This window comes from Carettochelys insculpta, chromosome 9 (assembly GCF_033958435.1).
Source record: "Carettochelys insculpta isolate YL-2023 chromosome 9, ASM3395843v1, whole genome shotgun sequence".
Taxonomy (NCBI): Eukaryota; Metazoa; Chordata; order Testudines; family Carettochelyidae; genus Carettochelys; species Carettochelys insculpta.
In genome coordinates, this window is record NC_134145.1 from 62,716,610 (window position 1) to 62,728,651 (window position 12,042).

Consider the following 12,042-nt stretch of genomic DNA (forward strand, 5'->3'; position numbering starts at 1 on the left):
GTGGCTAGTGTAGGACTGTGTCTTACTGAGTAATGTGGTAGCACTTAGGCTTTTGAGGCCAGATTAGATGATCTAATAGTCCCGCCTTGCCTTTCCTACATGCTTGTCTACACAGAAAAATCCACTGTGTTAAAACACCACTAATTTGGTACCGGGGTCCTGACCCTGCAAGGAGTGCTGCACAGTCAGACCCATGTGCCTTTGGGATTCTGCTGATATGCTAAGATTCTTGTAGGATCAGGGCTCTGGTCTTGAAAAGGGTGTAAAAAGGCCCACACCATAACAATATGGTTTGATCCTATCGCTACAGGTGAGATCAAATGGTGTTATAACACAATCAGAGCACTATTGCCAATTTCTATCAATGACTAACTCTAGCTGCATAAAAAAGTCCTAAAATCTAAATTAAGAGCCTACTGCATCGATAACAACAAGATGACACTGCATGCTGCATCTGAAAGACCCCATCATAACTCATCACACAGAATCTTAGAGGCACAGTTGTATTAGTCTGCAGCTTCACAAATAGCAAGCAGTCCTGTGGCACCTTAGAAACTAAAATGTCTTAGGTCATGAGATTTCATGGGTAAAACCCACTTCATCAGGTGGAAAAAAACATCACACAGGGTACACTTTAATAGCCACTGAAATCAATGGGAGTCTTTCCATCAGCCTTTCATGAGACACAGTCAGAACCTCAACAACGGATCAGCCTCCTTGATGGTGCTTTCAGGAACAGACAAGATGTTAATGTCACATACATGTCAGGAATATGAAAATGTATCAAACTTGGAGATGGTCTCATGACCCCTCACAGCTGATTCTATACTAAGTATGTTAAATATATATTTGGCTTTGTTAATACTAGAATATTTTTCCAGGATAAAAACCTTTTCCTCTGGAAACCTCACTGCTTCTGAGCCTCTCTTCAAGGCCCTTTTCTTTTTCTTTTGAGTGGGATTTACAATTTGCTAATGCTGATGTGTGATAATCTAATAAAACCTGCCTACAAGGTTATGGGCCCAATTTACTAATAAAACCTAATTCAGTTCTCCTTGGGAACTGCAAACTGAATAGTGTCCAAATGTAGAAACTGAATGTCACTCTGCTGAACACATTTCAAGAACAAAAACGTATGACTTGTTAAGTTTAAATGAAGCAAAATGATAACATGGGAATGTAAACAACAAACACTTCCATGGTAGCGCTATATAATGACTATAGCTTTAGTTTACTCTATCCAAGGACATCATTTTTAGACCATTAATACATTCAGTCCTACACTGCGTTTGCAAAACAGATAAACTTTATTTCTACTGTACAGATGGGGAAACAAACTGCACAAGGAAATTATGTGACCTGCTCCACAGCCTACAGATTCACACTGTGTGGTCCCCTTTCTGGCTCTCCTGCCTCTCCTGCCAGCCAGTCTTATGTCTATGGTACAAGGTCATGCACCACTCCATTATACAGACGTGCATCATCCCTCTTTTGCATGTGGAAGAGGAGGCTTTAATTAATAAAGGAACTCATCTACATGCAAGATTTCCACAATATCCACAGCATCAGCATAGGAATAAAGGGCATTTTATATTTATTTACATGCAGGTTTTAGCAATTTATAATAATCCACCTCTTTAGAAATTCAGGGATGGATTTTCATAAATGCTCAGCACTGGCTTAACCCTTTTGCTGAACTCAATTAAGTTTTATCACTGATTTCCATAGGAGCAGTTTGAGGTCTGTGCACTGTGCTTTCCAAAATTTCACTCTCAAAAATCTACTGCATGCCTTGGTATTATTTCAGAAATCTTACAGCCAGAAGGGACCATTAGATCATCTAGGATGACCACCTGCGTAACACCAGCCAAAGAACGTCATCCCATAATAATTATGAACAGCGCCCCCCTCCACATTTAAAAAAAAAAAAGCACGCTGATCTTGGCACAACTGCTTGCGTTTGAAATCATGGGTATTATTATTCCTAATGGGTGATGTGAGTATTTACCCATCTCTTGCTGCAGATCTGGTTTGAAATCTCACTTGTTACTTTTAGGAAATCTGCAGCACATGAACCCATATCAACAAACTACACTCTACAGGCAGCCTCTACTTAGAAAGACAGCTAGCCCTGCCTGCAAGGGCATGGGCTATGCTCTGTGGCAGCTGGCTTTGCCGGTCAATACTAAACCGATGGCTTTCAGAAATAAACTAACCTTCTGCTCAGCTGCTGAGTTGATAGGAATTGAAGACCCAAAGGGAAAAAAAATATTAACCATTCTCCAAACCCAGTATATGACAACTGGCCTTGACAGCAAGGGCTTTAAACACAAAAGACAAACATTTTTAGAATGACCTCCCCCTACTTCCAGCCTCAGTGAATGTGCACTCCCCTACTTCAGAAACTGATTCTGCAGGACAGAGAATGAAGCAGGTCTCCTCCTAAGAAGCCAAATTCAAGCTAGAGTGCTGTGTAAATATGTGGTACTAGGACAATGCAGTTGGTCTCGTGTAAGTCTAACAAACATAAAAGAATATAGCTACAATTACCACAGCAAAAAGGAATTTAATATGGGGGATATTAGTGTATGCACATGTATGGATGTAATATTTAGTTATAACAACTTTCAAAACACTTTTGCAAACATTTAATAAGTGACTCTTTACCACACACCTTTAAAAATGGAGGCAGAGTCCAAAGGGGTGTGTAGTACGAAGACACCAGCAGTGTAAAGAGAATCTGCCATCATAGCTCACAATCACTGAGGTGATGGCTTCCTGGACAGAAAAAGACATGGAGCAGGGAGCCAGAGGTTCAAAGGATGGTCCCAAAGACGAACCTGAACCACAATATCCTATTCAAATTGTATAGACTTTGGGGAGTTCAGATTTGGATGCAGATTTGAGTTTAAACTGGATGGCTCAGGTACTTCTGATCCAAAGCAAACCATAAAATGACTTGGGACATGGGCAAGGGTAGCTGAGTGTAGCGGCTAGTTTTGCAACATGGTCCATGATGTATAAACCACCCTGCAGACATTTACAGGCTGGGTTTTACAGCGTTTGAAGATGGGTGAGAACGTAGAGCGTGTCTTCACTCCAGTGTACAATTCATTTTTTCCAGGGTATTTAGCAAACTTTAAAACATGACTTATAGGATAGCAGTCCTAAAAACATACAGTCCTGCAGCACTTGAGAGGCTAACAAATTTATTAGATCATGAGCTTTCATGGGTAAGACCACTTCATCAGATGACTGTGGGGGCAAGGATAGATTTTGCAGGGAATTCACAATGACCCCCGGGGAAGAGAGCAGGTATAGCATGCATACTTTTGACATGACTTAGCAACAAGGAGCCAGTTGTCAAGGCAGATGACAACAATGAGATTGAGGTGTCTGGCAGGAGCCACCACTACTGAGAACACTTTGATGAAAACTCTGGAGGTGATTGCTATGCTGAGAGAGAGCACTCTGTACTGAAAATCATTGGAGCCCACCAGGCATCTAATGAGGCATCTGTGAGCAGGATGAATATCTACTTGAAAGAATCCAGAGCTATAAACCATGTGTCCTTTTCTAGAGATGGTATTATAGAGACCTGCCCGACCATATGCAACTTGAGTTTGTGAATGAGGAGGGTGATGTGGTTGACGTCACAAAGTGGTCTGCCTGTCTGCTCTTCTTTTGGGTATAAAGAAATGTCAAGAAAAAGCTACTCACTTAGTATAGAGGGGGAACATGTTCTATTGCTTCCTGCTCTAATCTGAGGTCCACTTCTTGCTTGAGAACAGTCTCTTCAGAGGGATCGCTGAAGGGGTTTGTGAAAGAGCAGAATGCAAATGTAACTGCCCACAGGTGGACTTGAACCTGCAAACTCTGGAGCTTAGTGCAGGAGCCTCAAAAGTTTAAGCTAAAAGCCATGTGGCTCTCAACTAAGGCTGTAGAGGAGATATTCCTCTTCTGTGTAACTGGTGTCAGTGCCACTACATGGAACAGTGAACCACACCTAGGTCTGGGTTACACAACTGTATTGGCAGAAGGAATAATATTCTCCACCTGTTAGTTTATTGTTCTTGCACTCCAGGTACCATGAAAGAATGCTAGATGACCTCAAAATGGCATGTGAAGGACACAATGTTGGGCTCAGTGGCTTGCAGCTCTCATGCTCTCATAAAAATTTATGTCTCCGGGGGCTGAGAATAGGATGCCAAGCCAGTTGCCAAAAGTGCAGCAAAATGGGTTCTTTGAACCTTCCACTTTTTGTGTGATGGGTCATAGGTCTTCTAATGAAAAACATTGTTGAATCATAGGTGTAGAGGATGGCGATCATCAACAGAATTTACAGACATATGTATTCCCATAAAGAAAAGTGTAGCCCCAGAGTACTTACAAGTATGAAGGAAATTGTCCGTCTCCTGACTTAAGACTTGTGGTTCATAGAAGGGGAGGTCCTCCACAGTGTTCTGGATCTCTCTAGGGTACCTTGACACACTGCATATAACAATGGCCATAACCATGGCTCTACATGAAGCATCAGCAGCATCAACTGTGGATTGGAGAGCAGTCTTTGGTAGTATAAGCAGCTTCCAAAATGGCAAAGAGTTGGGAGAAGAGATGAAAAACACACACTCACACCCACCAATTTATTCCCTTTGACCTCCAGATAATAGTGTTTTTCAAATCTCTTGGGCATGAGAGCACAGGTGGCAAGGGTATGTCAAACAGTCCTCGCTGGCTACATTATAGCTTCATTAACAGGGAGTACTATTTTGTTTGATCCAGCAGGGTGGAGGATGTCAAGGAGTCTGTGCTGGAATTCTTGATCCTTTTCAAGAGGAATATGTAATTCACCACCAACTCTACAAAGATGATCCTGGGACTGCCTGAATTCATCAAGGGGAAAGGAAACAGAGGTTACCGATTTATTTGAAGATGAAGATGGCAGTCTTGCCGGCTCTTGAAGAACTGCCAGATCCGGTACATATTGCTTTTGAAGGATCCAGGGTATGTTTGTGTGAGACTAAGAGTGCCTCCTCATAGGGGAGACATTGCTGAATCAGGCCCACGTATGAGTTGAGGGGAGAATCGTTCTCTGATCAGGTCTGACTAAGGCCTCATGGCTCTTTCCATGATGTGCTTTCAAAGTCAGTTTCCAGTCTTTTCAGGGGCAGCTGGGAAACAAGCAACAGACACCTCTCCTTTTGCAATGTGAGCATTGGCTGTTCTCACTGACTGAGAACAATGGAGGGCAAGAAATACAAAGTTTGAAGCCCAGAGTCCTGGACATAGTCCAGTACCCGTACGGGATAGAGGGGAAAATGTTCCCCCAAAAGATTAATCTAACACTAAAAATCTAATAAAACACTGTATCAATAAGCTGCGCAAGATATTAAACTCTTTAGGAAAGCTAGGGCATGAAATTAAAGCCACAGACACAAAGAAGTTCCGACCTGAGTCGCATGGTGGTGAGAAGTAACTGAAGAGATGGTCAGTCCAAACTACCCTTTATCCCTTTGGGCACAGACACAAGGTGAGACCAATGGTGTACATTAAAACCATGAGATGCTATTTTCAATTCTCCATCTCCAGACACATGGTGCATGCGCATAACCCAGTGGAATACAACCACCATAGGGAGCAGCACCTGAAGAAGAATCTGTTCCCATCAAATGAAAAAACCTGGATATAAATGGTTAAAACAACTTCCTTCAGCCATGCCTTCTCAGTTGAATGGAAAACATATCTGCTTGCATTCTGGCCCAGTGAAGCTTGAAGTGAAAATGTGCATGCTACTCCTTTAGGTTTGAAATTATTTTATGTTGTTATACTAAAAATATTACTTAAAAGTATGCACCACACAGAGACACATACTTCCATTAAAAAGCTTGCGTAACTGGCTATATCTTATTTAATCGAGTCCCTGCCATTTCAAAGTCCTCTTTTTTCCATGCAGCTCAGCTCCTCCTGATCTCTGCCTGCAGCTCACCATACTTAAGTCTCCCGAGGAGCATAACACAAAGGTTTTGTCTTACACTAGAGACAGAAGTCAACCGCTGTTATGCAATTGGTGCACCTAAAATTGCATAACTAAAACTGACTTATCCACGGTCGACTTCCATGTCTGTCCACATAGCAAAAAGTCAACCTTCCTTATTCCTTGCCTCTCATGAGGAGTACAGGGTCAATATTGACCCCTGGGAGCATCACTTCGTGTGTGTGTATGAAATGAAACCCCAGAAGCAGGTCGATTTTTCGCTGTACTGCAGCTCTAGCCTTAGATCACATTCTGATTGTTAGCTTGGTGTGGTGTGGTGTGGTGCTAGTGGCCTGTTACATGCAGGAGGTCAGATTAGATAATCTGGAGGTTCCTTCTAGACTTGACCTGAATGACTGAGAAAACAGGTCTTTCAAACAGAAGTCAATAAGCCCACAAACTAACTCACCTGAAATGGACCATTTTTAGTTCTAGGCTGCTCTTCCAAAATGTACTGGATCCCTACAATCAGGGCTGCTCATCACTTAAATGCCGAAGTCTTAGCTGTGTGACCTGCCACATGTTAATGTGGAGTGAAAGTTTCTTCACTTTTGTCACCATTGTAAATACCTGTTGTACTGTTGACAAGGTTCTTCCCAGAGCCCCATACCAGACAGGCACAGAAATTGACAGAGTCTGCTTGCTAAAGGTACTGGATGGAGAGAGAGAGGCAGACAGAGCACCAAGTAACCAAAATACAGCAGAGGTGGCGATCCAGCTTTAGCCTACAAGCATTTACCTAGATCTCTTCAAGAAGGTATAATACTCGGACCTAGGAATCAATCCATCTAGCCCACTATTCATGTCTGACAGTGATCAATATGAGATGCTTCTGAAGAAAGTACAAAAACCCCAACGACAGACAGTTTATGCCCTACACATTTTTCATCTAATGAATCTGCGATTGTCATTATTCATATCTATTTCTTGGACTTACATTAGAATGAGACACGCCTGTTCCTAAGCTATAAGGCATACAGGCCAGGGTCCTGAAAGTATAGAAAACCCTCGATTTTATGGTCCCCAATTTAGCAGACTTCAGGAACAACAGATGCCTGCAGCCCTCCCCCACCCCCCGCATTGTTTCAAGTCCACTTAATTAGGGCCCATAAAATCTTAAATCCTGCCTCTAATCCCCCCTCCCCCCAAACAAGGTGACTTACCTGAGCCACTGCTGCTGAACCCTCCACTGTGTCCTCAACTGCTGCCATGTGCTCCTCCCAACAGGGATGGGGCACATACGCAGGCAGACAGCACTCCTGCAAGCACCCCACCACTAGTGGGAGGCACGTGCGGTGGCTCCTCCAGTGGGGGGGCCAACGGCTCCAGCCCCGTGCAGCAGTGGGCCACAGCGGCTCCTCCAACAGCAGCAGCGGGCTCTGGCAGCTTCTCCAATGGTGGCAGCTTTGGTGAGTGGCCGTCGTTTTTGGGGGTCGGGAGGGCTGGGGGGGCCTGGCAGGGGTGGACTGTCCAATTTAATAGGCACCCCTCCCCTCTGTGAGTCCGTTAAATTGAGGCTTTACTATATCTAATCCAGTCTGGATTCCAGTTAAGCTCTTGGCTCAACACCTGCCCCATTTGCATAAGTGCCCTTAACAGCTGTAGGGCTGCAGCTCCAGCGTTTACTGGAACAGAGCCCAGACCACAGTAACTGAGAGGAAGTCACTTGTTTTATAGTGGCTATTTGTTTGGCTGTGCTCATCCTATGTGGCTGAAGCAGCCATGACTAAGGGGTTTCGTCCAGCGTTTGCTCATGCATGGAAATTTACGGATGATACTCCGGAGGAAGAGGCTGCCTATGACCATCAACTGGAAGTAGGCTACAGCCTCAAACTGTTGGCTAATGAATGCCTCCTTGCCTCTGGTTGTTCTCTGTAACAAGGCTGGTCTAATGATTTGATACAGACAGCCAGTGTAGACTGGGTCACTTTGTGCAGTCATCAGAAACAGCTTATGCTGGCAACTGGTGAGCAGTTGTACTCCATTGAACATCTCATGGTGGGCTCATTTCTTTGGCCATGCTGCCACCAAATCCCTTAGGCTTGGTGCAACTGCTGGCTACCACAGCTCACTTAAATCCTAGTTGGGCCTTTCTTTGCAATTACATCATGGGCACCAATACCAGCTAGGCCTGTTTTCATACATGCAAACACTCAGAGGAGCAAAGTCATGGAAAAATGAACCCCTTGTATCCAATTTGTATGTTCTGTGTAGTTTACAAGTTCCTTGAGGCAAGGACTGTCTTCATGTCCTGCACCGCATGCTGTAATTGCAGGGAAGAAGAGCCTCATGATAATAGGACATGTAGAGTTTTAAGAGTCTTTGTGATATTACTATAGAAGGAGAAGGAAAATGTGGATTTTTCACAGCCAAGTGGTATTGACTCATTTTTAGCTTAATGTCATCACTTGTCTCAGATTTCACAGGACGGTTTTAATTTGGATAGATCTGGATCCTTCCCTCAGCAACCTCCATCATCAAGTGAACAGAATTCTTCTGATTCATTCCAGAACATCTATGCCGGTCAAAGCACAACAAATACAAACATATGAGACGCAAACAGACTCTCAGCACATAAAAATATGCATCATTTTGTCAGCTGGCCATTCCTTCTCCTAGCAATTAAATATTGACGATTTAAAAAAAAAGAAAAATTGGACCATTGCAATTTTCGCATCCTATTTTAATCTAATTTATGAAAACTATCCAATAATTAATAGAAAAATGAACCATTTTTACAACAAGCAGCCTTGGTTTATTAAAAACTGGAACTCATTTCCAAGAAAAAAAAATCCTTAACATACGGTTCTTGTTAGCTTTAAAACATAAGCATAAAAATACTCCGGAATTGTGTTATGGTATGGATGAAGTGCACATTATATAATACATGAAAAGAACCCTGACTAGCTGCTATTATTTTTAATTAGGCTCTCTTGCAAATACGACTTTACCTTCCAACACCAATTCAAATTTAGGGAGACTGAAACCTTCGAACTCATGGGACTGGCAATTCTATTGCTCATGCCTTGGAGCACTAATGCATTTTACATTAGTTGTAAGCATCAGGAAATCCTGGCTGCTGGAGCCAAGAAGTTCAAAACGATAATGGCACATGTCTGAAACCCAGGATTTGCTGCCCAACTCCTGGTGTCTCTTATAGCAAACAATCCTGACCCTCTGCATTGTAAATGGGACAGAACATTTGTAATCGTACATGCTGTTTCCAATTATGTTGTTGAATGAAATGTTATGGTGGATGATTCCAGGGACAATCATATGAAAAGCACTCCCAGAAACAGAATCCTAATTGGAAATCAGAATGTATTTGCCTGCATCCTACACAAAGGGCTATCAAATTTTACAATTGGTATTCCTCTTGTTTAAATAGGTACCCAGATTCTAATGCTTTATGGATAGGTACAAAGACATTCTAGAAATACATCTTATTTCTGAAATATATTTGATGTATTTTAGCTGGAAGGAGATCAGATCCAGAGCCTCACAAAAGAGGCCCTTCCCCTCTTTCTGATAGAAGGTTGAAACTGAAGGTTCAGCAATCTAATTGCCCAAGGACACTCAAACATTCTCCAACCACGGAGTTCATTGGCAAAGTTATAGAATCCTGAAGGGTTTGAAACTGAGTGCTCCTTAAAGAGTAATATCAAAGAGCCATGCAGTTGGAATTCCAGATATATAGGAATACAAAGGGAAAAAGAGCCTACATGCTTTCTAACACGTTCTCTTTTAGAGAGGAGCACAGTTACCTAGCCCAACTCTACTACCTAAAACTCATCTGTTGTGAAACAGTAGTCACAGTATGTTCACAGTTGGGATTTATTTGCACTATATACAACATGCTGGAATTTGTTTACACATTAGATATAACTACTGAAGTTATTAGCAGTTCTGTCTGGGTGGGGGAAACATGCAGAGAAAAAAAATACAAGTATATAAAGGGTGGCATCAGGTCTCTAACTTCTTGCAGAAGTGAATTCCACAGAATTACTATATAGTGTAGGTCAGGAAATACTTCTGTTGGCACGCACTCTCACACTTGCCTATCTGTCACGATTTGGCATACAAATCCCATAAAATAAAGCCCTTCCTAAACTCTACAGATGCCATGAGGGATAGGGAAGGGTCATCTTCTCTGAAGAGGGAGTTTTCCTACTTGACCTTGTGAGCATAATCAGTCCAAAGATCCAAACTGGAACAATTTGCAAAGATGACATGAGAGGAAAGGTCAGAAAGGGAGGGCAATTCAGATAAATGTCTCCAAAAGCTCTAGGAACCTACTAGTCGAGCCAAAAAGCAGATGTCTTTCACCAGCCACAAGATTTTCAAAGCATGTGACATCAGTAATCAAGTTGAGTGTTAGCTAGGAAAATTGAGTAAAGTCAGGAAACAATCCTGACAGCTGAGAAACTTATTTTTAACAGCTTAAGAACACTGGTAACAATTCTGCTAGTTAATCAAATCCCCTAGCGTCTCCTTAGACATTTCCAAACAATGATGCCTGAATAGTGTTTGAATAATTGTCATAACATATAATGAGTTGTACACTTAAGTTTTCTATTCCATTTTTATTGCCTTTGGAAAGCTATCAGGAAATAATACACATTCATTAATGTGTTAACAGAAATGTATAATTCAAAAGGCAAACTGGATCCTCCAGTGTGACAAAAATCTCATGAAATTTTGATCTATGATTTCCAAAAACCTGCTTTCTCAATGTAAATCATCCCCCGAAGTACACTTTTAAAATATAACCCTCTTAAAGCCTTATGTTTTGGAATCGAATAAAAAGTTACTCAAGTCAAAAAAAATGTTAATTAAGCATTTAAGGAAAAAAATCCTGAATTAGTAATTTTCTGATTACATAAGTTCCTTCCAAAAAGAGCTTTACCTGCCAGAGAAGGGATGTTGCCCAACTAAGTCTCCATTTTGGAGATGATAATCACTGAAGAAACCTGGACTCACTGCTGCATCAGGGGCTATCAGACCATCTATGGAGAGATGAGAAACAAAGAGGTTGAGAAACGGCAGCATGTGGAGGATGCCAGAAAATCAGGACACACAGCAAGTGCTGCATTATCCGAGACACACGCCACTCAGCAATCTGTGTGAATTTAGGGATCAATAACAGCCAGCAAGGAACAAGGCCAGTTCCTGGCACAATAAGAAAAGAGACTCACTGAAGCCTGAAGTAGACACCACCATTCACAGCCCAATTCACAGCTACTGTGAGAGGCCACAGGTCAGAGCCATATGCCACACACCATTGCCAGCAGAACGGGAAGAGATGTACAAGGTCCAGTCCTTCCCATTCTATCACAGCAGTGGGACCAGAGGAGAAGTTAGTTAAGAGCCAAACACCATCCTCCAGGTCAGGCGAATAAAAAATGTGGAGGTAACCTCCTCAACCACCACACTTCCCTACCCTTTTCTGAGGTAGTTCCTGGAGGCACCTTCATGACCTATTGCCCCCACTATCCCATTCATGTAATGTCTCATAAAATAAGCCTAAAGAAAAAGTAGGTGCAAGTGTTTAAAGTCACTAGGATCTCTTAAAGGAATCAGAGCCTAACCTGGTTTACAGATGAGAGCAGGAAATTACTTTCACTTACACCATCTGCTGAATGCGTCAAAATCCCCAAATGAGAAACATGTCAGACAAGTGCATGACCAATGGTGTCAGCTCCATAATAGAAATGCCACTTGACAATACAGCTGCTCACAGCCACCAAGTTCGTAACACTCAGAATTTTGTCTATGAGCAGCTGTGTTTTGGCTGTAACATGTGAGAGCTTCCAGGCTTGTGCTCATCAGTGGCTGGCACAGTTTTTCATGTGTGCAGTCAATGACGTGACGTCATAAAAATAAAAAATACTGAAAATCGTTCCTCTCCTGAAACGAGTGACAAATTATCAACCTACACCACCATTGTCTGCACCATTCAAAGTCCCGGAGCATCTCATCCTTCCCCCAAAAAAGAGCCAATACTTAGT

The 12,042-nt window shown here is 42.3% G+C and overlaps 1 protein-coding gene across 5 annotated transcripts in view; it reads right to left on the reverse strand.

Moving 5' to 3' along the window:
• Positions 1-12,042, reverse strand: part of KIFAP3 (kinesin associated protein 3) — a 109,410-nt gene that overhangs the window by 19,026 nt on the left and 78,342 nt on the right. For 2 of the 5 annotated variants that reach the window (XM_075003018.1, XM_075003021.1), the window contains exon 19: positions 10,941-11,040. The exons of 2 other annotated variants lie outside the window; for them this stretch is intronic. In XM_075003018.1, the coding sequence (XP_074859119.1) occupies positions 10,941-11,040 (100 nt within the window). Of the gene's footprint in view, positions 1-890; positions 917-10,940; positions 11,041-12,042 lie in introns of all 5 variants that reach the window. One more of the 5 variants, XM_075003024.1, reaches the window with a different exon arrangement.